General features: G+C 50.2%; 2 protein-coding genes across 18 annotated transcripts in view; one reads left to right on the top strand and one right to left on the bottom strand.

Annotated features, from left to right (window-relative positions):
* Window positions 1-450, bottom strand: part of SUGP2 (SURP and G-patch domain containing 2) — a 39,383-nt gene extending 38,933 nt beyond the window's left edge. For 4 of the 6 annotated variants that reach the window (XM_066268614.1, XM_066268595.1, XM_066268653.1 and 1 more), the window contains exon 1: window positions 82-158. Coding sequence is in view for 1 of the 6 variants with exons in the window: in XM_066268624.1 (XP_066124721.1) it covers window positions 379-388 (10 nt within the window). In the remaining 5 variants the exon portion in view is untranslated. Of the gene's footprint in view, window positions 1-81; window positions 225-378 lie in introns of those variants that run through there. The other 2 variants (XM_066268624.1, XM_066268634.1) reach the window with 2 other exon arrangements.
* On the top strand, window positions 431-27,153 carry ARMC6 (armadillo repeat containing 6). 12 transcript variants are annotated; one of them, XM_066268742.1, is made up of 12 exons: window positions 767-887; window positions 2,278-2,414; window positions 2,541-3,085; window positions 4,065-4,281; window positions 7,924-8,087; window positions 10,953-11,035; window positions 16,989-17,562; window positions 19,096-19,241; window positions 20,133-20,264; window positions 20,635-20,772; window positions 22,362-22,603; window positions 27,135-27,153. In XM_066268742.1, the coding sequence occupies exons 5-11, from the start codon at window positions 7,961-7,963 to the stop codon at window positions 22,572-22,574; spliced, it is 1,413 nt and encodes a 470-aa protein (XP_066124839.1). In that variant the 5' UTR covers window positions 767-887; window positions 2,278-2,414; window positions 2,541-3,085; window positions 4,065-4,281; window positions 7,924-7,960; the 3' UTR covers window positions 22,575-22,603; window positions 27,135-27,153. The 12 variants fall into 12 exon arrangements, with proteins under 12 accessions (XP_066124798.1, XP_066124830.1, XP_066124849.1 ...); XM_066268726.1 differs by lacking the exon at window positions 27,135-27,153 and adding an exon at window positions 23,903-24,128; XM_066268701.1 differs by lacking the exons at window positions 767-887; window positions 27,135-27,153 and adding an exon at window positions 431-567 and having other exon boundaries at window positions 22,362-23,063.
* Window positions 27,154-27,279: the final 126 nt, after the last annotated feature.

The raw sequence follows: 27,279 nt of genomic DNA, 5'->3' as shown, positions 1-27,279 counted from the left end.
GGACCCGGAGCCAGAATGCACCCCCCACCCCGGGACCCACCCACTGACGACGCTAGGGCCTGGGCCTCATCAGGAGCCTACCGCGTGCGGAGCCACCCCCGCCGACGCCTGAGACTCTTCAGCCACCGCCTTGGCCGCCGCCGCGCGAGGCGGGGACATGCAAATGAGCCAACGGTCTCCGCAGCGCCGCGCCGCGCAAGCGCAGGTTGACGCCACGCCCTGGTGCGCAAGCGCAGGCAGTCACCACCGCACCCTCTCGCACAGGCGCGCTGCCGGCTTCTCCAGAGCGGTCGCTCCTGAGGCGCAAAGTTTCCTTGTTAGGAGCGGCGATAACAGAGAGCAGTTCGGGACATAGGCAGAGACGACGTCGCCGCGCACCTGTTTGCATTCTTGGCTCTACCTGCGCTCACAGTCACCTTTGGTCATTCAGAGGGCTTTGCCCGGCAAGGGAGGCCGCGGGGAAGGCTGAGTGAGCGCGCCTGCGCGCGTACGGCGGCCGGAAGGGGTCAGAGGCTACGCCCCCGTTGACGCCATCCACCCCTTTTCGCACGGAACCGCGAAGAGTCGGTGAGAAGCTGCAGCATCCTAGATCCTTTCACGCGCGGGGCTGGGAATGGGCTCCTCTTCAGGGTCGGGCTGGTGACTGTGGGGAGTCCTCGAGGACTTGGTTTTGGAGAATGAAAGGCACTTATAGAAGCCGCCCGAGGACAAAACCCCCACTTCCCTGGCCTCCGCTTTCTTTTCATTCCCTTACATGTGTACCGAGTGTCTGCTGCGTGCCTGGCCCCGTCCTAGATAGTGAGGAGAAGATGGAGAATAAAATGGACTGGACCTAGCTCTCATGGAGATTAGATTTCATTGAGAAGGAAGCTAGACAATACAAGCAAGTAAGTAAATGAACCGTGTTTCACTAGTTAGAGATAATATACTCAAGAGAGAGATGAGAAAGGAGATGAGGTTAGCTTTAATCAGAGTGATTATGAAGGATTTTCCTCGGATAGCCGAGAGGGATGACCGAGAGGCAGGGAAACAGGTAAGAAAATCTAGGAAAAGAACTAGTAAGGAGTCTGTGTTTTGTTCTGAGAGGGTTGGGACACTGCAGGGTGAGGGATTAGCAGGTGACTAAGGTGGTCTCTGGAGAATATATGCACAGGGTGTGGCAGGGAGGAAGCGGACAAGGCCACCTGTTGGGGAGGTGCCTTGGTGTGGTATGGTGGGTGGAAAAAGATGAGCCATTCAAAGTTTCTGCATGAATAGAGCCCTGGTTGTCAGTTAAGGGCCCTGCTAATTCCCTTCTTTTCCCCCAACACCTTGCACCCATTGTGGAGGCAGGTCACTTCCTCCTCTCCTGGCCTGGGCTCATCCCCAGGTGGCTTCCAAATGACCATCCTCAGGCACCATCTTTCCCATTCACTCTAGATTGATACTTTTGTCTCCCACCTGGCCTGGTCCTGGGTGTGGGAGATACCAAAGGACCTCGGGGGTGGTCCCAGGGCCAGATACTGATCTATGCAGCTCAGGGCTGGGCAGAGAAAAGTTTTTGAGGTGGGGTTGTTACTGGACAGGAGACCTGGCCCTTCGGGTCTGCCCAGGGCCAGCCAGTATTTGAGTTCTTGACTTCGTGCTGGAAGTATTTCACAACACAAGTCCAGGTAACTTTAAAATTGGGGACAATGAAACAAGGAAGAACCTAGAATAGAAGAAGCAATAGGAAAGTCTAGGCAGGGCTGGGAAGTCAGAGAAAAGGGGACCTTGGAGAGAGGTTAGCCCGGGACGGGCTGCTGCTGCCCCTTGCTCCCTTGGCTCCTCTGGTTGCAAGTCTCATGAGGACCTGTAGACTTGAGGAGCGACATGCCTGTGTGGCAAGAACGGGAGAAGGGAGGTGGGAAAGGCTCAGACATGCTCCCTAGAGGGAGTCCTTCATCATTTTGTGTGTGTGTGTGTGTGTGTGTGACAGAGACAGAGGGACAGACAGGAAGGGAGATGAGAAGCATCAATTCTTCATTGCGGCACCTTAGTTGTACATTGATTGCTTTTTCATATGTGCCTTGACTGGGGGGCTACAGCAGACCGAGGGACCCCTTGCTCAAGCCAGCGACCTTGGGCTCAAGCTGGTGAGCCTTGTTCAAATCAGATGAGCCCGCTCTCAAGCCGGTGACCTGAGGGTTTCGAACCTGGGTCCTCCGTGTCCCAGTCCTGTGCTCTATCCACTGCACCATTGCCTGGTCAGACCTCCATCCTTTTTATTTTTAAAGATTTTATTTTTATTCCTTTTAGAGAGGGGAGAGAGAGAGAGATAAGAGAGGAGGAGCAGAAAGCATCAACTCCCGTATGTGCCTTGTCCAGGCAAACCCAGGGTTTTGAACCATCGACCTCAGCAGTCCAGGTCGACACTATCCACTGCGCCACCACAGGTCAGGCCATCATTTTTTGTGGGTTTTTTTTTTTTTAAAGAAAAAATGATGGAGGAGGAGAGAGAAAGGGAGCAGAAGGAGCCAGAAGCATCAGCTCATAGATCCTTCTCACTTGTGTCTTAACAGGGCAAGCCCAGGGTTTCAAACCAGAGATCTCGGCATTCCAAATTGAAGCTTTATCCTCTGCGCCACCACACATCAGATTGGTCCTCCATCCTAAGAACTTTTTTTTTTTTCTCCGAACTAGAATTTTTCTTTTTTTTTTTTTTTTTGTATGTTTCTGAAGCTGGAAACGAGAAGAGACAGACAGACTCCCGCATGTGCCCGACCGGGATCCACCCGGCACGCCCACCAGGGGCTATGCTCTGCCCACCAGGGGGCGATGCTCTGCCCCTCCGGGGCATCGCTCTGCCGCTGGACCAGAGCCACTCTAGCGCCTGGGGCAGAGGCCAAGGAGCCATCCCCAGCACCCGGGCCATCTTTGCTCCAATGGAGCCTCGGCTGCGGGAGGGGAAGAGAGAGACAGAGAGGAAGGAGAGGGGGAGGGGTGGAGAAGCAGATGGGCGCTTCTCCTGTGTGCCCTGGCCAGGAATCGAACCTGGGACCTCTGCACGCCAGGCCAACGCTCTACCACTGAGCCAACCGGCCAGGGCCCCTAAGAACTTTTAATGGTGAGGATTTTAGGGGAGGATCTCAATATTCATTAGCTCTCCAGATGTGTCCTTTTAGGGGCATGTCTTCACTGATTGGCTAGCACCATGGCAGGGAGCTCATCTGTCAATGCAGTTGGTCCTGATGTTAGACAAGGCATCATTTGTCTGGCTTTGCTGCTTTTCTGGGCCTGGGGCTAAAACACAAATGAGGCTTAGATGTTATCCCTAAGGGTTAAAACTTAAGCTCTATTCTCCAGCCTCCTTGTTTACTCTCATGACTAGCAACATGCCAGGGGAGGAAAGGTCAGGGCAGGATCCAAATTGCATGACCAATGGTATGAAATCTGGGGGTCTAAACCACATGACTAGCAATAAGCTAGTGGAGGAAAGGTTACCCTGGGGGTGAGGTCCTTGTTTTCCCAGTTTTGCCTGTTGCTGGGCACTTAGAACATCCCAGGCAGGTGACCTGTGCCTGGCCTAGTCCTTGCTCTGCTTATGTCTCTCTAACTACCTACCACAGGGTGAGGGTGAGGGGTGCAGGCTATATCTGAGTGGCTAGGGAAGGCTTGCAGGGGGAGGTGACCTTGAAGGGCTGGTAGAGATGCCAAAGGGGCAAGTCCCTAAGGGAGACTTGAAACAGAAGGGTTCTGGGCTTCACACAGGAAAGAATTCAGACTCAAGCCAGACAAAAGGTTAAAGTGGAAGCAAGTTGACTGAACAGAGAGGATAAGCAAGAACAGCTACTTCACAGAGTGGTGGACTTCTCACAAGAGAAGGAAGAGAGACCCCAACTGTCTCTGGATGTTGAGCTTATATCTCTTTGTAGTTTCTATGGAAAATTACTGGTATAAGGAAATAGTGTCAAAGAGTTGGAATTAACTTTAACCTTTACAAGATATATTTTTTGGTCTGTTTTTCTTTTATGGTATAGGTAAATGATAAGGTATGGGCAAGTAAATATTAACCAATCTTAGCAGGACTTTTCTTTGTTCCTAAGGTTCCTTGTGGTCTGCTTGCATCTCTGGTCAGCCGAGCTCTGGATCAGGCAGCACGTAGCAGGTTCCTGACTTAATTTTGTTTGACTTCAGTTAATTTATGTAGTTCTCACGCCCCTCTCCTATATTAGAAGTTTCTCAAAGGACTCGCTTGGAGGAAAGGTGTTAATGAAGCAGGACAGCATGATGACCAGGCCTCTTACTGCCTTTATGACTCTGGTGGGTTCTTCCCTCTCTAAGCTTCCGATTCCTCATCTGTAAAATATGCATTCCCTTTTAAGACAGAGTGACCACTCATTATTGGCCCACTTAGGTCTGAAACAAGCAATATCAGGTGGCAGAGCCAGGAGTGGCACCAGCTCAGAAGTTTCTGTACCTGGCTATGGAAAACTCCACCATCATCACTCTGGACTCCCCACTGAGAAACTGTCTCAAAACAAAAAATGCATATAGTTTTTCTTTACCTTTGGCCTTGAAAATCCTTAGCAACCTCTAAAAAAAAGTCTGTTTTGGGACAGAAAGTATCGGGGGACTATCTGCAACTGAGCTAGGTGGGCTGTTTGATGCCCTTATGCTCCACACCTGCACAAATAAATTTGGTCACATTACCTCTTAAGCAACAAAAGAAAGGAACCAATAAGTAACATTTATTAAGCTCTTACTGTATAACATCCTGTTCTAAGTGCTTTTTAGGAATTAACTGGTTGAATTTTCACTATAGCCTTATGAGGTAGATTCTGTGTTTATTCCCATGTCACACATGAGGGAATTGAAAAACAGGGAGGTTAGAGAAGGGTGTGGGATTTGAGTGCTCTGTCCACTGGCCCTAGAGCCTGTTGTCCCACCTGGAGTGTCTGCACAAACACAGATGGAATTTTCACATTCTGTGCCACCTTTGCAAGGAGGAGCATGGACTAGGATCGCCTGTTTCCTATAGGGCCCAAATTTATACTTGGGTTTTTGCTGCAATCCAGTACTGCTGTCCTAGTACTCCCATGCTTTTGTCCTTCTAACACATTTTCTGTGTTGTGTGATTCTAGATTGGACCTGGGACTAGAAAACAAATGGTTTTAAAAGACCATGTTAACCTGACCAGGTAGCTCAGTTGGTCAGAGCATCATCCTGATATGCCAAGGTTGCAGGTTTGATTCCAGGTCGGGGCACATACAAGAATTAACCAATGAGTACGTAAATAAGAGGAACAAACAAATCAATATTTCTCTCTCTCTCTAGCAAGCTCCCTACCAGGTAGAGCTCTGCCTGTCTAGGCCACTGCTCCATTGCTTGACAACCAAGCCATCTCATGAGGCAAGGCTGTGGAGCCATCCTCAGCACCTGGGGCCAACTTTGCTCAAACCATTTGAGCCACGGCTGCGGGAGGGGAAGAAGAAGAAAGAGATTGGGGGAAGAGGTGGAGAAGCAGATGATCACTTCTCCTGTGTGCCCTGAACAGGAATCAAACCTGGGACTTCTACACACTGGGCCGATGCTCTACTGCTGAGCCAATAGGCCAGGACTGGGACAATGTTTTTTTGTTTGTTTGTTTGTTTTAATCTCCCACCTTGAGAAAAACTTTATTTATGAACATTGGAAGCAGTAGAAAACTGAGAAGCTCAATTTAGGTGCAACAAACATGGATATAATGCTATGCAACTCAATCCTTAAAGCAACAGCCCTCAAATTTTAATATGGCCCTGTATATTGTTAAATAAGCAAGGCTAGAATGAGCTATAGAGGATTTGGTTTTAAGAATATATTGAGTGAGATGGCAATTACATGAAGTGATCTGAACAAAGGTGCATAAGCTTGAAAAAAAGCACTTTGCATTGGTTTCATTAAGATGACTAGATAGATTCTCTAGAAGAAGAAGAGGTCATTTTCCCCAGCTTACTGTTGTTCAGTTTCTTTTTTCTTTTTTTTTTCTTTTTTTTTTTGTATTTTTCTGAAGTTGGAAACGGGGAGGCAGTCAGACAGACTCCCGCATGTGCCCGACCGGGATCCACCCTGCACGCCCACCATGGGGCAATGCTCTGCCCACCAGGGGGCGATGCTCTGCCCATCTGGGTTGTTGCTCTGTTGCAACCAGAGCCATTCTAGAGCCTGAGGCAGAGGCCACAGAGCCATCCTCAGCACCCAGGCCAACTTTGCTCCAATGGAGCCTCGGCTGTGGGAGGGGAAGAGAGAGACAGAGAGGAAGGAGAGGGGGAGGGGTGGAGAAGCAGATGGGCGCTTCTCCTGTGTGCCCTGGCCGGGAATTGAACCCAGGACTCCTGCACTCCAGGCCCACGCTCTACCACAGAGCCAACCGGCCAGGGTCTTAGGACAATGTTCTTAACGAACAGAGCTAACCAGCCAGGACTGCCAGTACCCAATTTTTATTCAATATTTATTGATTGATTTTAGAGACAGGGGAAGGGAGAGAGCAAGAAACATCGATGATGTCCACCCATTCATGCACCCATTGGTTGACTCTTATAAAGCCCTGACTAGATTGAACCTGCAACCTTGGGTCACTGGGGTGATGCTCCAACCAACTGAGCTACCCAGCCAGGGTACTCTTGCTTTTTTTTTTTTTAATGTCTATTTTATTGATTTGAGAGAGAGTGAGACAGGAACATCAATCTTTTCCTGTATGTGCCCTGACCAGGGATCAAACCCACAACCTCTGCTCTTCAGGACAGTGTTCTAACCAACTGGTTGAGCTATACGACCAGGGAACAGGCACTCTTGCTTTTAAAGGATTGCTTTTATTTTTACTTTGGTTTATAATGATTCATTTTTTCCCCCTAACAACATAAAGTATTTATTGTATATGGGTTCCAAATTCAAACCTGTGAAACAAGGTAGGTTCAGGGAGAACAATCCAGTTTCTAGCCCTCTGCACCGTCTTCTCTACCTCCATTTATAAATTAACTATTTCTATTAGTTTCTTATTTGACCTTTTTTATTTATTCATTTTATTAATTTTTATTTTAAGTTTTTATTAGTATAACAGTATACTGCTGTAATATAATATCGCTTTATGTAATTATAGATGTAATTATATAATAGAGGAATTTATAGTACTATAGTAATATGTACTATTACCATCACATTATGTATGAGTATGTCATATACAATTTCTTATTACAACACTCTTTGTTACCTTATATGTAATATTGTAATCCTTTAATGTAACATTATTCATTATTAAGCTATTGTTTTGTCCTTATTTTTTATTGTAAGGGTATACATTATATTAACATTCCAGAAGAGAATTACCTGTTATCTTCTGCACTTTTTTTTTTTTTTTTGTATTTTTCTGAAGCTGGAAACGGGGAGAGACAGTCAGACAGACTCCCGCATGTGCCCGACCGGGATCCACCCGGCACACCCACCAGGGGGCGACGCTCTGCCCACCAGGGGGCGATGCTCTGCCCCTCTGGGCGTCGCTCTGCTGCGACCAGAGCCACTCTAGTGCCTGGGGCAGAGGCCAAGGAACCATCCCCAGCGCCCGGTCCATCTTTGCTCCAATGGAGCCTCACTGCGGGAGGGGAAGAGAGAGACAGAGAGGAAGGAGAGGGGGAGGGGTGGAGAAGCAGATGGGCGCCTCTCCTGTGTGCCCTGGCTGGGAATCAAACCCGGGACTTCTGCACGCCAGGCCGGCGCTCTACCACTGAGCCAACCGGCCAGGACCATCTTCTGCACTTTTAGAAGCTCTAGAGATGTTGGGCTATCACCCTATCCTGTGATCCAGGTTATAAGAATTTCTCCAGGGTGTTGTTATAGCTCCTGCCCCAGTAGATGCTCCTTAAATGGTGACTAGGCTCCCAGCTGACCTCTTGCCCTCAGTGAAGCTTTATTCTCATCTTCTCATCTCAGGAGCATCATCAGGAACCTGTTGCCTGATGAGAAAGGGATGAAGATGGCCTCCAAGCGCATCACACAGGAGACCTTTGATGCAGCTGTTCGTGAGAACATCGAGGAGTTTGAGATGGGGCCAGAGGAGGCAGTGAAAGAGGCTGTGGAGCAGTTTGAATCACAAGGTAGGGTGGTATGGCTTGATCCCAGTGCTGGTCCCACTCTTTGTCCTCCAGTTCCTTCCAGTCTCCCACTCTTAACATGAGAATGCTATCCTGCCATGGCTCCACTTCTCACCTGATGTGGCAGCTCTGGGTCCTGTGCCTTCTCCATGCTCTGACCTGGGCAGGCTGGTTACCTGCACCCATCTTGCTGGCACCCACTCTCTACTTGCCAGGACCTTACCCAGTCATCTGCAGGGCTGGATCCTTCGAGGTGGGACTTATTTTAATTATCAGTTCTCCCTGACCGGGTGGTGGCGCAGTGGATAGAGCATTGGACTGGGATGCGGAGGACCTAGGTTTGAGATCCCGAGGTTGCCAGCGTCACCAGCTTGAGCGTGGGCTCATCTGGTTTGAGCAAAGCTCACCAGCTTGGACCCAAGGACGCAGGCTCAAGCAGGGGGTTACTCAGTCTGCTGAAGGCCCACAGTCAAGGCACATATGAGAAAGCAATCATTAAACAACTAAGGCGTCGCAACGAAAAACTAATGATTGATGCTTCTCATCTCCATTCCTGTCTATCTGTCCCTATCTATCCCTCTCTCTGTCTCTATAATAATAATAATAATAACAATAATAATAATAAATAATAATAATAAAAAACATAAGCCCTGGCTGGTTGGTTCAGTGGTAGAGCATCGGCCTAGCGTGCAGAAGTCCCGGGTTCAATTCCCGGCCAGGGCACACAGGAGAAGCGCCCATCTGCTTCTCCACCCCTCCCCCTCTCCTTCCTCTCTGTCTCTCTCTTCCCCTCCCGCAGCCAAGGCTCCACTGGAGCAAAGATGACCCGGGCGCTGGGGATGGTTCCTTGGCCTCTGCCCCAGGTGGCAGAGCGACGCCCCGGAGGGGCAGAGCATCGCCCCCTGGTGGGCAGAGCGTCGCCCCCTGGTGGGCGTGCCGGGTGGATCCTGGTTGGGCACATGCGGGAGTCTGTCTGACTGCCTCCCCGTTTCCAGCTTCAAAAAAAAATACAAAAAAAAAAAAAAAAAAAAGGCGAAAGTGGGTGTCTGTCACCTACTTGTAGAAACAGGTGTCATGATCAAACCAAGTCATGGAGGGAAGTAGTTAAAAAGGGATTGTTTGACCTGACTGGTGGATAGAGCGTCAACTTGGGATGCTGAGGTTCCCAGGTTCAAAACCACAAGGTTGCCAGCTTGAGTGCGGCTCATCTGGCTTGAGCACAGGGTCTCCGGCTTGAGTGTGGGATCATCAACATGATCCCATGGCCACTGGCTTGAACAAGGGATCACTGGCTCAGATTGAGTGCCCCCACCCCGTGAAGGCACATATAAGAAGCAATTGATGAACAACTAAAGTGCTGCAACTATGAGTTGATGCTTCTCATCATCTCTTTCCCTCCCTGTCTGTCTCTCTGGCTAAAAGGAAAAGGGCAGGGGTTGTTTGTAGTGCTGTGGGCTGGGTTAGGAACCCTACAGGCCACAGTAGGAACCTTTCCCACCATTGGACAGGCCACACCAGGGGACAAGGGTTATCTGACAAAGGCAGAGTTGGAGCCTGACCAGGCGGTGGCGCAGTGGATAGAGCATCGGACTGGGATGCGGAAGGACCCAGGTTCGAGACCCTGGGGTTGCCAGCTTGAGCGCGGGCTCATCTGGCTTAAGCAAAAAGCTCACTAGCATGGACCCAAGGTCACTGGCTCGAGCGGGGGGTTACTCAGTCTGCTGAAGGCCCGCAGTCATGGCACATATGAGAAAGCAATCAATGAACAACTACGGTGTCGCAACAAAAAACTGATGATTGATGCTTCTCATCTTTCTCTGTTCCTGTCTGTCTGTCCCTGTCTATCCCTCTATCTGACTCTCTCTCTGTCCCTGTAAAAAAAAAAAAAAAAAATTTAAAAAAAAAAAAAAAAGGCAGAGTTGGAGTTGGGAATGAATACCTGCCCTACCACTCATAATCAAGAGTCCAACTCCCGCCCTGGCTGGTTGGCTCAGTAGTAGAGCATTGGCCTGGCGTGCAGGAGTCCTGGGTTCGATTCCTGGCCAGGGCACACAGGAGAAGTGCCCATCTGCTTCTCCACCCCTCCCCCTCTCCTTCCTCTCTGTCTCTCTCTTCCCCTCCCTCAGCCAAGGCTCCATTAGAGCAGAGTTGGCCCGGGTGCTGAGGATGGCTCTATAGCCTCTGCCTCAGGCGCTAGAATGGCTCTGCTTGCAACAGAGCAACGCCCCAGATGGGCAGAGCATCGCCCCCTGGTGGGTATGCCAGGTGTATCCCGGTTGGGCGCATGCGGGAGTCTGACTGTCTCCCCGATTCCAACTTCAGAAAAATACAACAACAACAACAAAAAAGTCCAGCTCCCTACTGGCCAAAGCCAGTCGGATGCCAGAGGCCAGAGGAGCCCAGGGGTTCAGCTTCAGTGGTCAGAGGCTGATATCCTGGGCACAGAGTGGAATATAGACATTGGACAGGGGCTGGAGGGACACCCAGAAGTGTCCTGCACAGTGGGGACTTCCTTTGGAAGTGCCAGTGAGGGCAGGGATACAGCCAGGGTGAGAAGCAGTAGAAGCCCTAAGGGAGAATGCTGTGGGATCCCCTCCCCTTTTAGCTCACCATGCAGATTGTGCAGTGATGGTGTGCAGCCTCACTACTGCTCTGCTCCCATTGGCTGGATGGGGCTGAGAAGTAAAAATTTCCCCCCAAGCTGCTAAGTCTGGGCTGGGGGAAGGGGGGCTGAAGTAGGGACCTGGGCAGGTTTCAGAAGTCCTCCTGAGTGGGTGGTACCAGCAGAAGACACATTAGGTGTGACGCTGGCAGATCCACAGGGATGATGGCTGTCACTTGTTTTCTGACTCCTCTACCCTCCTTCAGGGGTCGAACTGAGCAACATTATAAAGATGGCACCCAAAGTCTCCGCAGATGGACCCCAGGAGCCCACACATGACATCCTGCAGGTAAGAGGGGCCAGCCCATGTGGAAGGGCTGACCTTACATATGTGGTTCCATACACATCACTTTTCATAGTCTGTCAGGTGCTAGCTACTTTTCCCTGGTTTCCAGATGGCAGATGCAGGCTCTGAAGCTCAGGCCCTGTCCAGCATGTATAGGTGGGCCTGAGTTTGTAGCTGGAGTTCCCTGAGTACATGTCTGAAGGTCTGTCAGGGGTTGATGGTACTCATGGTTGTCCCTAGTGGTAGAAGCCTTGGAGTAGGGGGCACCACAGAGGAGCTTTTCTCTGGCTTTCTGACCACCGAGTTTGCTCAGAGAGAGTAGAATCAAAGTAAGTCTGTCACCTCTGAGTACTGACTATTTACTGGCACATTACAGCCTTAAACTAGCCTGTAGAGTAGGCAGTATTGTCTCTGAGTTACTGACTGCAGAAACAGCTCAGAGCCTGCCCTTGCTTTCCAGTGACCCAAACAAGGAAGGTATAGCTCACAGAGGTTAAGGCCTTTTCTTAAGATCATCCATCAAGAAAAAAAAAAAAGATCATCCATCAAACAGTGGTGGGCTGTTGTAAAACAGCAGGAAGGTTCTAGTGTTAATTGAGAACGGGGTGTGGACTCAGTTCTTGGCAAAGCGTCTTCCTTGTGCTATCTCAGTTATTCTCCCAAAGACACCTGCAAGGTTGGGATTATTATGTCCATTTTACAGGTGGGGAAATTAAGGCCCAAAGAGAATGAAATGACTCTCTTGGGAGCAAGGCCAGTGTAGTAGTAAAAGGAGAAGTTGGAGGAGACAGCCCTGGTATGAACCCATTTCTGACTAAGGCAAGGTGGTTATTTCTCCCTGCCCTCAGTCCTCACTATTTCCTGCCTTCAGAGGTTTTGTGAAGACCATTTTATTGTTGTGGTCTTTTGACTATCTTTCCTAGTAAGTATGAAAGATTTTTTTTTTGTATATTTCTTTTTTTCTGTTTACTTCTTTTTACTTCTTGATATGAATGTTTGAAAATGAGCTTGTCTTCTAGCAGTTTTTCTATTGGGTAGTTTATCATTTTTTTTCTTATTGATTTGGTTTTTGTGGGTTGTTTTTTTTAATTGAGAGACAGGGATGCAGAGAGACAGACTCTCGCATGCATCGTCACTGGGATCCACCCTACCAGCTGATGCTCTGCCCATCTGGGGCCTCTGCTCTGTTGTTCTGCAACCAAGCTACTCCAGTGCCTTAGGCGAGACCATGGAGCCATCATCTGCACTCAGGACTAACTTGCTTGAACCATTTGAGCCATGGCTGCAGGAGAGGAAAAGAGACAGAGAGAGAGAAGGAGGAGGGGAAGGGATGAAGAGCAGATGGTCATTTCTCCTGTGTGCACTGAATGGGAATCGAACCTGGGACTTCACATGTTGGGCCAATGCTTTACAGCTGAGCCAACCAGCAGGGCCAACTTACTGATTTGTTGATGCCCTTTGTATTTAAAGGATCTCAGTAACAATGATCGTCAGCAGTCACTGAGTACTTCTTAAGTGTTAAATGCTTAAAATGTGTTATTTCAATCTGTGATTAGCCCATTTTGCTGATCAAGAATCTGAGGGTTCCTGGCCCTGGCTGGTTACTTAGTGGATAGAGTGTTGGCACAACATAGGGATGTCCAGGTTAGATTTCCTGGTCAGGGCACATATAGGAGCAATTCGTTGTTTCTGTCTCTCTTCTGGCCTCAAAAAAAAAAAAAATCTAAGGTACACATTGGCAGTTGAACTGTTTTTTCTTTCTAGAGATGTGACATCCGTGTTTTCTGGTCAGTAATGTTCTATCAAACATTGTGCTAAGCTGATGTATTAAAATAAAGCAGACACATGAGCTGTAAAGCTGCTTGCTATCTCCTGTTCCAGCTAAGCTAGACCAGTAGAACACTGTCTTGGTGGAAAGAATTTTGACAGGAAAAAGGAATTGCAGACCCTCTTCAGGGGTCCCCAAACTTTTTACACAGGGGGCCAGTTCACTGTCCCTCAGACCGTTGGAGGGCCGCCACATACAGTTCTCCTCTCACTGACCACCAATGAAAGAGGTGCCCCTTCTGGAAGTGCGGTGGGGGGCCAGATAAATGGCTTCAGGGGGCCGCATGCGGCCTATGGGCTGTAGTTTGGGGACGCCTGCATCTACCTCAACAGAAAACTTAAGGAACTGATTTATTCAGATAAAGTTTGGCCCTGGCTGGTTGGCTCAGTGGATTGAGTGTCGGCCTGGCTAATGGATGTCCTGAGTTTCATTTCCGGTCAGAGCATAGGGGAGGAGCAACCATCTGTTTCCCTCCTCATTCCCCTTCTCCTCCTCCTTGTCCCCCTTCTCCTCCTCCTCCTCCTCCGCCTTTTCCTCCTCCTCCTCCTCCCCCCTTCTCCTCCTCCTTCCCCTTCTTCTCCTTCTCTCCCTCCTCCTTCTCTTCTTCCTCCTCTTCCTCTTCTTCCTCCTTCTCCTCCTCCTTTCTCTTTTCCCCTCTCTCAGCCAGTGGGTTGACTAGTTTGAATGTCAGCCCCAGGCACTGAGGATACGTTGGTCAGTCCAAGCATTGGCATCAGGGGCTAAGGATAGCTCAGTTGATTCAAGCCCCAGCCCCAGACGGGGGTTGCCAGACTGCTGCATGTGCCAGTCTGGACACATGCAGCAGTCTCTCTTATCTCCACTCCTCTCAAAAAAAAAAAAAAAAGAAAGAAAAAGTTTAAACAAACCTGCACAAACACTTAGCATGTTATAAGAAAAGGAGAAAAGGATACCTTTAGTCTACTTCCAGCATAATCACAAATTCACTCATGCCCAGTAAAATAGAAGTAACGGCACAGAAAAGCATTTTTGCTCTCATAGCAGTTACAACTACAAAACACACAGCATATAATACTTTGATCTTAAAGTTGGTAATCTTGGAAGTTCCAAGATAATTGGTTAGGCTGAGTATTCATCTAAAAATATTTTTCAAAATGCTTAAGAGAGTTCTAGCCCTGGATGGATGGTTCTGTTGGTTAGGACGTCAGCCCTAAGTGCAGAGTTTGCTGGTTTGATCCCCAGTCAGGGCACATCAGGAACAGATTGATGTTCCTGTCTCTCTCCTTTTCTCTAAGATTAATAAATAAATTTAAAATAGAAGAGAGAGTTCTAGAAACAGTGGGATTAATTACATCAGGACCAACAGAAGATTTAGTGATACAGGGACTGCAAATGTAAGACTAGCAATTGACTTTAACATGTAGCTTTTAGGTAAAGTATATCTCTCTCAGTTGACTCCTACAGCCAAGACTCACTGTTACAGTAGGAGCTCCAGAAAATTCAAGACTGGCAACTGGCTTGAGTAACATCCTAGATAAGAGGCCCTGGCCAGTTGCTCAGTGAATAGAGCATCAACCTGGTGTATGGACGTCCTGGGTTCAATTCCCAGTCAGGGCACACAGGAGAAGTGACTGTTTGCTTCTCCCCCTTTTGGTTTCCCCTTTTTCTCCCTCCTCCCCTACTACAGCCAGTGGCTTATTGGAATGTGGCTTCAGGTACTAAAAATAGCTCAGTACTCAAGCATCGGCTCCAGATGGGGTTGTCAGGTATATCCTAGTTGGGGCACATGTGGGAGTCTGCCTCACTATCTCCCCTTCTTTCACCTAAAAAAAGAAAGGAAGAAAAGTATATTGAAGAACAGCCACTGAAGAGAAAGGGAGAGAGAGACAGACAGACAGACAGAATGAGCTGTTCCTGTATGTGCCCTGACTGGGGATCAAACGTGCAACATCTGCACTTCAGGACAACTTTCCAACCAACTGAGCTTTTCAGCCAGGGCTTAACCTATTTCTTCCTTTTTTTTTTTTTTTTTTTTTTTTTTTTTTTTTTTTTAATTGTCTTTTTTTTTATTTTATTTATTCATTTTTAGAGAAGACAGAGAGAGAGAGAGAGACAGAGACATAGAGAGAGAGAAGGGGGGAGGAGCTGGAAGCATCAACTGCCATATATGCCTTGACCAGGCAAGCCCAGGGAACCTATTTCTTGATATTCTTTTTTATTATAACATACACTCAGTGAAGTCCACAAATATAGCTCAGTGAGGATTGACTGACAGGTATCCTTGCCTTTCAAGACAGTTAGCAAAATCAAAGCCTTTTTGGGCTGATGATGTCTGCAGAACTGCCTTCACTGGGTGGGGCACAAATGATTTCAGAAGCTTCAGGGGCACAGGTTTATCTTAACGATCCTCCTTAGGCAGGAGCTGAGGTCATGGACTTGAATAGCAGTTAGACTTGTCTGTCCTGTTCAGATTGTTTTCTTTCATTATTTTTTTTTCTCATTTATTTATTTATTTTTTGTATTTTTCTGAAGTTGGAAATGGGGAGGCAGTCAGACAGACTCCCGCATGTGCCCAACTGGGACCCACCTGGCACGCCCACCAGGGAGCAATGCTCTGCCCATCTGGGGTGTCGCTCTGTTGCAACCAGAGCCATTCTAGTGCTTGAGGCAGAGGCCACAGAGCCATCCACAGTGCCTGGGCCAACTTTGCTCCAATGGAGCCTTGGCTGCGGGGGGGGAAGAGAGAGACAGAGAGGAAAAAGAGGGGGAGGGGTGGAGAAGCAGATGGGCACTTCTCTGTGTGCCCTGGCCAGGAATCGAACCTGGGACTCCTGCATGCCAGGCTGACGCTCTACCACTGAGCCAATCGTCCAGGGCCTCATTATTTTTTATCAGAGGCTTAGAGTTGAACTTGAGTGAGTCAGCTGTGTGTACAGTGTGTTTTTTTTTTAAATGAGAGGTGGGGAAACAGACTACTGCATGCGCCCCAACCAGGACCCACCAAGCACCCCCTCTCTGGGGCTGATACTCAAATTAACGGAGCTATATCTAGCACCTAAGGCCAACTCTCAGACCAATGAGCCATCCTCAGAGCCTGGGGCCAATGCTTGAACCAATTGAACCACTGGTTATGAAAGGGGAATAGAAAGGGGGGAGAGAAGCAGATGGTCACTTCTGTGGTTATGGGAATAAAACCTGGGATGTCCATATGTTAGGCTGACGTGCTATCCACTGAACCAGCCAGCCAGGGCCTACAGTGTGGTTTTATTTGGCAGATGCTCAGTAAATATTTGTGGAGTGGGCCCTGGCTGGTTGGCTCAGGAGTAGAGCGTCGGCCCAGCGTGTGGAAGTCCCGGGTTCGATTCCGGCCAGGGCACACCGGAGATGCCCCCATCTGCTTCTCCACCCTTCCCCCTCTCCTTTCTCTCTCTCTCTTGTCCCCTCCCACAGCCAAGGCTCCATTGGAGCTAACTCGGCCCGGGCACTGAGGATGGCTCCATGGCCTCCTCCTCAGACGCTAGAATGGCTCCAGTTGCAACAGAGCAATGCCCCAGATGGGCAAAGCATCGCCCCCTGGAGGGTATGCCAGGTGGGTCCCAGTTGGGCGCATGCAGGAGTCTACCTCTCTGCCTCCCTGCTTCTTCAGAAAAAAAAAATATTGTGGAGTGAATGAGAGAGACAATCAGGAGACATGGTATAGGCAGGTCTAGTGAAGGCAGGTTTCACCTTTGGAGAGCTGGCTATTTGAGGATGTGTTGGTTAGTTATGGCTGTATGACAAGCAACCCCAAACAACAGCCATTTTATGTTTCTTAGGTTCTGCTTGGTTGACTGAGCTCAGCAGGACAGTTCTCCTGTTTGTCTTGCTCTCGTGCAGTGACAACCAGGGTCAGAATGTTTAATGCATCTTCACTTGTGTGTGTGGCTCCTTGGCATGGACACTGAGAGGTCTGGGCCTCTATTTCACTGTGGCCTCTGAAGCCCAAGGCTTCTAAAGGCACAGTGTGGAGGTGACACAGCTGGAACTGGCCCCACAGAACTTCTAGTGTAGACCCAGACCCCAGAGGAGGGGATCCTGCAGGGATGCAGCTTTGTCACTGTGGCCCTCTTTGGGCTAAGCTGACACTGAGGCTTCTTCCATGTTTCCTAGGCCCTAGAAGACCTGCAGGAGTCCATGGCCTGCTATCGTCCCCAGGAGGTGTCAGCACAACTTGCCCGCTTTTGCGAGCAATGCAAACAGCAGAAGGCATCCCGCTTTCTGGCAGCTCAAAAAGGTGCCTACCCCATCCTCCTTGCCACCTGTAAACTGGCTGCAGAGGGCGACCAGGGACTTCTGCTCCAGGCCCTCAATGCCCTGTCAGCCCTGATTGATGGCCAGCCTGACCTCCTGGACACCCAGGGCCTGAAGCTGCTGATGGCCTGTCTTGCCGGGAATGCCGACACAGCTGATCTGATTTGCTCTGGGATCCGCTGCATACGCCATGCCTGCCTGAAACATGAGCAGAATCGGCAAAGTCTGGTGAAGGCTGGTGTGCTGCCCCTGTTGACTGGTGCCATTGCCCGGCACAGACACTGTGCTAGTGTGGTCAGGGAGGCCTGCTGGGCTCTCCGCGTTATGACTTTTGACGACGACATTCGTGTGCCCTTTGGCCATGCCCATGACCATGCTAGGATGATTGTGCAGGAGAATGGAGGCTTGAAGGTGCTCATAGAGACTGCCAAAGGTAGGAACAGATGTGGCAAGAGTTTGAGTCGGGGTTTAGGAATGCTTCAGGCATGGTGGGCTCCAGGCCTCTCTTGTCTTCAGACCACCCACGTGGCATCCCTCGTGGAATAGTATTCTTACTCCTAGTTGCTTTAGGAGAGCCAGCTCATTGGCCAGGGCCTAGTTCTGTGGACATGTCTAAAGCCATTTTAGGAGGGGGCATGGCTCTAACCAACCAGTGGAGAATGGGGAAGAGAGCTTTCCAAAGGGAAAAACAAGGGTGTTTTCCAAAGATGGGGGAGGAGTTGCTGGCATTCCCCGTGGCTGATCCCAGATAGCAGTTTATACTTTGGTTCTCACTTCCTTTTGGCCACAAATTCTTGTGCACATGTGTATTCTTGACTCTAGAGTACCCATAATGAGCCAACCATGGGAGGTCACAACCAGCATTCAGACCCCAAAGCATCAGTCCAATGCACCCACCAAAAAAAGGCCTGATGGGTCCAGTGCACTGAAGGTGGTAGAATAATGGATTCTTTTCTGGCCTGCCTGTGGCTCTGGTAATGGCCAGACTTGTGTGCAGGACTCTGGCCCTGTCTGCCAGAAAGGTGAGCCTGCCTCGATCTCCCCTCCACACCCCTGGAGAGAGGGTGGTAACAGGTCCTGATCATCTTGGGTGTCAGGCTACTTTTCTGAGGAGTCACTTGCATCTTTTTTGTTTATTTACAGGAGCTCTTTTCATTTAGGATTCTACCAGAGAGACAACTAATAGAATACTTGAATATATAGGGTTATTGCAAGGAGTTTGCTCACATGATTATGGGGCTTTCGAGTCTGAAATCTGTGGGTCATAAAATGTTACCACAGTTCACAGGGGTGCTTTTTCCTTCTCAGGAAGACCTCAGTTTTTCTCATAAGGCTTTCGGTTGATTAGATGAGGCCCACTCAGATTATCCAGGGCCCTCTGATTAAAGTCAGATTGATGACACCATGTCTAGAGAATACTCCCATGGCACACCCAAAATAGCACTCATGGAGTCAGTGTGGCACACGAACTATTACATTAACTTCACATAAATTATAACTTCACCCTTCCCTAGAAGAAGACTCACTGCAGACTGTCCTCCCTGTTGATCTTCATTTCTGTATTCAATTCTGCTCTGTCAACTCGATCCATATGTCTCTATGGTTTCTGGGTTTCCTGTAGCACTTAGAAAGGTCATTCCCACCCCAAGATCATAAAAATAGCCACAGACATTTAATTATAGTACTATTATGGTTTTCTTTTTTTAGGTGATAACATCAGTTGGTCTAGAATTTATCTGGGGCACAGAGAGGCGGTCCGGAAAGCTGGGTATCCAGTGTCTTCCCCAACAGCCAGTAGGGGGCACTGCAGGTCCAGATAGTTTCTTGTGATCACTGAGGCCCTTGTATAGGCAGCCACCCTGCCAGGCAGAGGGTGGATCAGGATTTGAACCAGGACTGCTGGTTTGGAGCTGTGGCTGTCCTCTGCCCCCATTTAACCCCCACAGTTCTCCTTCCCTCTCTGCAGCATTCCTTGACAACCCCAGCGTCCTGAGTGAGCTCTGCAGCACTTTGTCCCGTCTGGCTGTTCGGAACGAGTTCTGCCAGGAGGTCGTAGACCTTGGAGGCCTCAGCATCCTGGTAACCCTGTTAGCCAACTGCTGTGACCACCAGGTAGGCATCCAGAGCCGTCTTAGGGTGTGAAATCCCCTTCCCTGGGTTTCAAATTGACTTTTTTTCCATGGCTGGGGAAGGCTGTGGCCTCCCAGGGAACTCTGCCCCTTTGGGCCCTGAAAGCCACACAACCTGAGTCAGGACACACCTGGGATCTGCTGATCCCAGAACCAAAATGTTGTTTCTATTTTTCATTGACCCATAGGTAACTAAATTTGGGGCAGACAAACCCACCCTCCCTCTCATACTGTTCTTTGGCACCTTTGTATTTTCTACCAGGATGGAGGAACAGGAGTGAATATCACTGGGGCTGACCCAGGACTCCTCAGCTGTGTGATGCTTGAGTGAGGCCCACCACTTGCTGCCTGGGTTTACCCATCTGTATAACAGGGCAGGGACCTCTACCCATCATTCCTTCATGTAGTGGTCACCTATCAACCCCCTCTCCACATTCTCAGCCTAGGGCTGGGGATCCTGGCCGCTATGCAGCAATGCTCTTGCTGTCCCTGACCTCAGCCAGTGACAGCAGCCTGTCAGGTCTGTCAGTGCCCCACCCTGGGTCTGCAGCCAAGTCCAGGGGTACCTCGGTGGTCTGATTGCTGACCTGAGCCAATACCCCCTCTGTGCGTGTGTGGCAGGAGGTGGGGTCACAGTCATGGGAACCACAGGGTCCACCTCCCCTGCCTTCCCTATATAGTAAATAGCAATCTTGCTGTTATATGCCAGCTGTGTGCCCCAGGGCAGCCCCAAATGTTTTTCAAACTGCTGAACAGCCCTAGACCTTCCCTCAAGACCCCCTTCCACAATTCAGCAACCAGGAGGTTAGTACCTGGTGCAGTGGGAGGGGGACTGGCTGCACCACAAGGTGACCCCCTTGTGTCCTCCACATAGGACCTTGTGAAACAGGTGCTGAGTGCCTTGCGGGCCATTGCAGGCAATGATGATGTGAAGGATGCCATTGTCCGTGCAGGTGGGACAGAGTCCATTGTGGCTGCCATGACCCAACACCTGGCCAGTCCCCAGGTACTCACGGGGGCACACCAGGTGGAGCAGTGGGTCTGGAATCCCAACTCAGTAACTATTTCGTGTGATGCTCTTTCTACTTCCTCAAGTGGGAGTGAGGGAGAAGGAGGGTGGGCAAGGGGTGGGACCAGGCAAAGAGAGGTCAGGGGGTGATGACTGGTGAGTGACAGTCAGGGTGAGCAGAGGGAGGGAGGGAGGTAGAAGAGCTTGGTTGATACTTTTGTCACCCTGATACTCTTCTGGTTATTGCTGGTCTGATACATACCTGGACAGACCACTGTTAGTTAGTCCAGGTGAGGTCTTGGGGGAAGTTGGTAATGGTGGGGGTCTGTAGGCCTGGTCTTAGTTATCCCTGTGACTCACCCTCCAGGTGTGTGAGCAGAGCTGTGCCGCCCTGAGCATCCTGGCCCTGCGCAAGCCAGAGAACAGTCGGGTTATTGTGGAGGTTGGCGGGGCTTTGGCCGCACTGGAAGCGATGAAGGCACACCCACAGGATGCTGGCGTGCAGGTGGGCACTGGGAAGTAGGACAGGCAGGGGACTGGTGTACAGGGAGAGGACCAGACGGAGGCACTCCCTGTCCCTGTCCCCATCCCCGTCATGGCCCAAGCTTTGTGGGTTCTTATTCTTTCCCAGCTCCTGTAGCCCTGCAGCTACATGCCATCCTCCAGAGCAGGAGTCCCCAAACTTTTTACACAGGGGGCCAGTTCACTGTCCCTCAGACCATTGGAGGGCTCCCACATACAGTGCTCCTCTCTCTGACCACCAGTGAGAGAGTTGCCCCTTCTGGAAGTGCGACGGGAGCTGGATAAATGGCCTTAGGGGGCCAAATTGCGGCCCGCGGGCCGTAGTTTGGGGACGCCTGCTCCAGAGTATACTGTCCATGTTCTTCATTTCTTCCTTAGCATTTGATCTTTCCTAATAGGTCCTTTGTAGAGGTCTGGGGAGGAGGAGGGGATGGGGAGAGTAGATGGGGCTCTGCTGGGAATTGGAGTAGTTTTGCCTCACTAGGGAGTCTTCAAGGCTGAACTGTGGGCGGAGCTATGGGCATACCCTGGCCTGAAACCCACACTTCTCCTTGCAGCCCCTCGTCTCCCGCCTCCCACTCTCACTCTCTTCAAGTACTAGGGCCTCGTCATGAGCCTTAGACACACCAGACTGTAGTCCCTATGTGGCCTTTGCTCTCCTCCTCCCTCTTCCAGGACACCGTGTCCTTGGCTGGTCCTTTACCTTATCTGTTCCTGACCACCCAGACCAGGAACCCCTCACACTTCATCTGCTCTTCATCTGCTTTCCAACTGGTGGTGGAGGCCTTATTGGGGTGCTTTTAGGCACCCATACACAGCAGATACGCAGGGTGCAAATGTTAACTAAAGGAGTACTGATGTAATTGGCAGATGGGCCCTGTGCACACTCCCTCTTTGTCTCGCTGCCCTTTTCTTCTGGAGCCATTGCCAGACTCTGAGACCAAGGATCCACATCTGGGGGATCAGCCCTACCTGCTGAGATCTTTGCCACCCTGAGCTTCAGTCTCCTCACTTGGGAAGGGTGGGATTAGCCCTGCTTCTTGGGCTGCCAAGAGGATGAAGTGGCCTGACCAGGTGGTTGTGCAGTGGATAGAGTGTCAACCTGGGATGCTGAGGACCCAGGTTCAAAACCCGAAGGTTGCTGGCTTACACACAGGCTCACCAGCTTGAGCCTGAGATTGCCAGCTTGAGCGTGGGATTGTAGACATGACCCTATGGTCACTGGCTTAAAGCCTGAAGTTGCTGGCTTGAACCAAGGGGTCACTGGCTTGGCTGGAGCCCCTGGGTTAAGGCACATATGAAGAAACAATCAATGAATAACTAAAGTGCCACAACTATGGTTGATGGTTCTCATCTCTCCCTTCTTGTCTGTCTGTCTCTCTTAAAAAAAAAAATAAGGGGATGAAATGAAGGGATGTCTGGCCTGATAAGTCACAGTATGGCACCTGCCGAATATTGACTGTGGTCATCATTGACCCATTGCATTATGAGGATGACCCCCAAGGTCAGAGTGGATCCCACCCTGGGACCCATGCACCAGCCAGCAGCCTTCACCTCTGCTTTCTCTTCCAGAAACAGGCCTGCATGCTGATCCGAAACCTGGTGGCCCGCAGCCAGGCCTTCTCACAGCCCATCTTGGACCTGGGGGCCGAAGCACTCATTGTACAGGCCAGTGTTGTCCACCAAGACTGCGAGGACGTGGCCAAGGCCGCCCTGCGGGACTTGGGCTGCTGTGTAGAGCTCCGAGAGCTGTGGACTGGCCAGAAGGGCAACCTGGCACCGTGATCCAGCCTCAGTCTAGATCGTGATTCAGGGTGAGTCGTGTGACTCAGGAAATGGGGAAATCCATGTCCTGCCATTCTGCCTCCCAGATTCCTCCCCCAACTCAGCTGGCAGGTGGGAAGGGAGCACTGGTAAAGCATCTACACTGGGTCCTGTGCTCCCATCACTAGCTGACAGTGCTAGTATCACCCATCCTGCCTAGCCCTTTCAGCCCTTTCTACCAGAAGGGCCTTCTCAGCATTGCTTGGGGAAAAGGGCTATCTGAAATTTGTCAACCACACTGGCCAGTCTCAGAGTAGGTCAGGAATCTGGCTACTGCCTCTTCAAGCCCATTCTTGCCCTGCTCATATTTTTCTTACCTGTAAATTGGTCAAAAATACCTTGCTCTCCTGACCAGAGGGCAGGGACTGAGGCTGGTCCATCTTTGTGGCTCCAGGCCAGCTAAGTGGTGCCTGGTAATAAAAGACTAGTTGAAAAAATAAAAAAATAAAAAACCACTTGTTTAAGAATGGAGGGGTCTCTTCCATGGCATTTTGGGGCATGGGGCTGCACAGTGGTCTCAGAGAATGGGAGGGGTGGACATTTGGACAGGCCATGAGGTCGCTGAGGAAAGTGGAGAAGTTTTGATGGGATCTGATGTTGCCCTTAGACAGTCAGGCTGCTGGGGCCACAGTTGCCAAGGTCGCTGCTTATGAGCATGTATCACCTTGGGGAGCTCAGCATCCAGCCCTCACTCAGCTGTGTGGCCTTCAGTAAGTGACATAACCTCCCTGAGCTTCGATTTGATCCTCTGTAAAACTGGGAGTGGGCAGAGGGTTAGAGAGCCCCACTCCAGTGTTGGAGCACAGCTGGAACATGGCAGGTGCTTGGTTGTCTTAGCTTCACCTTGGTCATCTCAGGAGAATCCTCTTGCTATCCCCCTCCTGACCACATTGAGGTCCTTGCTTGCAGGGTGACTTGGGCAGCCTGCCTTCTCTCTGAAGCTTAATTTCCCCATCTGTAGGATTGATATCCCTGTTGCTACCTCTGATGCCTGTGTCACTCCTAAGTGTTCTTGGGGTCCCCAGGTAGCTGTGCCTGGCAGACCCCAACTCTCCTTCTTGCAGTCATAGTCCCCTGGCAGCTCATGTATTTCACATGGTCTGGTGAGGGTCAGAGCAGCATCAAGACCCCTGGTGGGCTTCAGGTACCAGGTCAGGCTCCTCTAGCCTGCACCTTTTAGCCCCTCTACTCTCTTGGCATCCCCACTCTGTTGGTCATTCATTTCCCCTCGCCTGAGGAGGGCTTCAGTTCTACTCTTTTTAATTTTATTTATTTTTTATTCATTTTAGAGAGTAGAGGGAGAGACAGAGAGAGAGAAGGGGGAGGAGCTGGAAGCATCAACTCCCATATGTGCCTTGACAAGGGTTTCGAACCGGCGACCTCAGCATTTCCAGGTCGACGCTTTATCCACTGCGCCATCACAGGTCAGGCCCAGTTCCACTCTTGATGTCAGTTCAAGCCTTTTTCCCAGGAGGCTTCTGGTTTCCATGGAAATTGGCCAATACAAATAGCTGTGAGAGGCATCACCCTGGCCCCACCTCCCTGTGGTGTCTAAGTCTCCCCTGCTTCCAACTGGGTGAGCCCTGCCAGCTGATTGGGGCTGACATGTCCCTCTGCCCCAGTTACCCTACCCTGACCCCTCTCATCAGGGACTTGGCCAGGGTGTAGGAGAAGGACGTTTGTCTGCTCTAGGCTGCCTCCTGACTTTGACTTCTGAGTCGGCCACCTATGTGACCTTGGAACAGTCCTGTAAGCTTGGGGCAGTCCTCAGGCTCTGTGAGCCTCATTTTCTTCATCTGTTGCATGATGGAGGATGGGGGAGATTCTGCCAGCAAGTTTCTGAGGAAGTGTGAAGTGTTGTTCTGTGATTCCTGCCCCACCTCTGCTCTCAGCCTGCCTGTGGCTCCCCAGTGCCCTCCTCATAAAACGAGATTGGATATGCCAAGGTTGTGAGTTTGATACTGGTCAGGACACATAAAAGAAATGACCAATGAATGCATGAGTAAGTGGAGTAACAACTCAGGTATCTCTCTGTCTCCCCCTTCCTCTCTCTAAAATCAATAAATAAAAATAATTTAAAAATAAAAATAAAACCAAACTGTACTCCAGGCCCTGCCTGCCCATTTCCCACTCTCATCTTCATGCTCTCCTTTAAGCGTGATTCCAGCTACACCAGCCTCCCCACCTCAAGGCCTTTGCGCATGCTGTGTCCTCTGTTTAGAATACCCTTCTTTCTGCCCTCTCCCTTTTGCAGTGCCACAGTCCCATGCCCCCTTGTGCTATGCCTCTGTCCTCTGATGCCAGCTGAGGTCCCCTTATTTGTATGCCTTCCTGTTTGTCCCCCTACTTTGTGTGAGTAGGCCCTTGTCTCCCTGCTCTGCTCCAGCTTCCTGTAAACAGTTCTGAACATATACCTGAATAAATACCACAAGGTGGTTGGAGAGAAAGCCTCCTCCACAGCCCAGGGCCCTCCCCTGGGTCCCCAGCCAGCCTTCCTAGGGCAGCTCCCATTTATCAGTTCTTCCCACCTTAGCCTGAGGAAATGGGCATCTTCAGTGGGTGCACTCAGAGCCTGTTTGGACATCCTCAGGCTGGGCTGAGTATTCCACACCCTGCTGAAGACCCCACATTTCACAGAAGTTGGCTCTTCCTGTGTTTCAGTCACTGCTCTGCCACCTCAGGTTAGCCTCAGCCTCCTCTCCTGAAAACAGGCTAAAGTGTTGTTGTTGCACTGGGTCATAGCTCCCTGCAAAGCTTGGTGGGGATATGCCCAGCGCCACATTCCACCAAGGAGTGCTCGTCAGCCTTGTTGATGACTATAATACGTGGGCTGAAGGGGACACCACTGCAAGGGAGGTGCCAGCAGGTTCAGGCCGTGCCTCTGTTACTGGGTGCTCTTGGATAAGTGACCAGGCTGCAGAGCCTTTGGGGAACTGAGTGAGAATGTCTTGAGACCAGTTGGGCTTGGTTGTAGTCACTGTTGTGTCCAGGACATGTCCCTCCAGCCAGGGAAGAGCCTAGGCTCTTGGTTTGCAAACTGAGGGCCTAGGCTTTGAGAGGCAGGGCCTGTGAACCCCATTTTTCAAATAAGAAATAGACTAGCCAATATGTGATGGGCTGGCAACTCTTTTGCCAACATTGCTAACCTTACTGGGCAAATGGCTCTCTTGTCTGTGTTGATTAAGCCCTGTCACTATGCCTGGCTCTTTGCTATTGTGTGAGATGATTCCTGGGATCCCTGAAAGGTAGAGAAAATGGGGTTAAAGAGGTAGTGTCCTGCCCAGGGTGAGCCAGGCCAACTCAGAAGAGTTAGCTAGGATCCTGGGCACCGTGGCCAAGCATAACTTAGGTGCCCATTGTGAGGTATCAGCTGATGATGCCAAAAGGCTTTGCCTGACATTGTTGGAAGACTGCAGGAAGGTTGGCTGGCACCAGCTTGCTGACAAGCAAACAGAAGCCAGAGCCCAGTGTTTCTGGCACCATCAGGAGAAGCAGCTGGGTGCTAGGCCACTGCCTGACCTTTGCCTCAGTTGGCAATGTCTGTGGGGGTACCTTGGAACTTTCCAGGAGCTTGCTGCTTTCCTCTGGGCCTGGCAGGTAGGTGCTGTGAGTGGGGACTCCTCTGCCATTAATATCTCCCTTTTTGGGTGGCAGACTACACCCATAGTTGGTCTATGTTCACATCCCTTAAAGTTATATTTACAAAAAGAGAAACAGGCCCCCAAGAACAATTTGTCCACGAATATTCAGCAAGCACTCGCAGACAATGCAGTTGTTTTACTTCCATTCAATAATGCCACTGTCAACCCTGGGAGGTAGTTGGAGAAGCTGAAGCAGGGAGTTTGAGTTACTCGATGAAGGTCCTATATCCAACAAGTCCAAAATAGCAGGGATTCAGCTGTGGTTGGTTAGATCCATCATCCCCATGCACAGAAGTTGCTGGTTTGATTCCCAGTCAGGGCATACACAGAAACAGATCAATGTTTCTCTCTCTCTCTCTCTCTTTCCCTCCCCCTCTCCTCCTCTCTCTCTAAAATCAATAAGTAAATAAAAAAGAGCAGGGATTCAAACCCAGCCCTGAGCCCTTCCAGCAAGGAACACTTGTAGCATGGAGCTAGCTTCTCATTTGTAAAGTAGGCACTGTCACCCCCCACCCCCCAAATCTGAAAGTCACATGGTGACAGGTGTTTGGGAAGCACCAGCCTGGCAAGGACCTAACATTTCAGTATGTGTTCAGCAGACTCTGGGTTCTTCCTTTTTGCCAGAAGGCAGAAAGGAGACCAGGACCTTAAAGATGTGGGGAAGCAAACCACAGCGAAAAGGTATGGAAGGCAGGAATATCATGGGAATATCAGGTACCAGATGATGTTGTTGAGCTGTGACTTCCATGGTATGAGTCCCAGTCATTTTCTACAAGAGGGCCCTTTGACACGTCATGGATTAAGCACATATGGGGACTAGTACAGCCCTGAACTGTGAGCCCTTATTAAGGCTTAGCTCAGCCTTGCTCCTCCCTTCCAGGACTCCCTGGTTCTGAACTGCATCTCCACCACCCCCAGCCTGCACCTGAAGTAATAAGAGCCAGTATTTGGAAACATTTGTAACCCTCTCTGCCCTGGAGATTAAGGGAGTCAGAGAATGGGTAGGTTTGGAGGAGGTGCCAGTG

The sequence above is a fragment of the Saccopteryx bilineata genome, chromosome 1 (genome assembly GCF_036850765.1).
Source record: "Saccopteryx bilineata isolate mSacBil1 chromosome 1, mSacBil1_pri_phased_curated, whole genome shotgun sequence".
In the NCBI taxonomy this organism is placed as follows: domain Eukaryota; kingdom Metazoa; phylum Chordata; class Mammalia; order Chiroptera; family Emballonuridae; genus Saccopteryx; species Saccopteryx bilineata.
Note: the sequence above shows the minus strand (reverse complement) of the source record. Positions and strands in the feature narration are given on the sequence as shown.

Bases quoted from the DNA above. Each gene is read 5' to 3' on its own strand.
- ARMC6 (XM_066268742.1), top strand. From the start codon at position 7,961: ATGAAGATGGCCTCCAAGCGCATCACACAGGAGACCTTTGATGCAGCT. The intron at 19,242-20,132 runs GTAGGCATCCAG...TCCTCCACATAG, and splicing joins CCAACTGCTGTGACCACCAG to GACCTTGTGAAACAGGTGCT. The intron at 20,265-20,634 runs GTACTCACGGGG...CTCACCCTCCAG, and splicing joins AACACCTGGCCAGTCCCCAG to GTGTGTGAGCAGAGCTGTGC.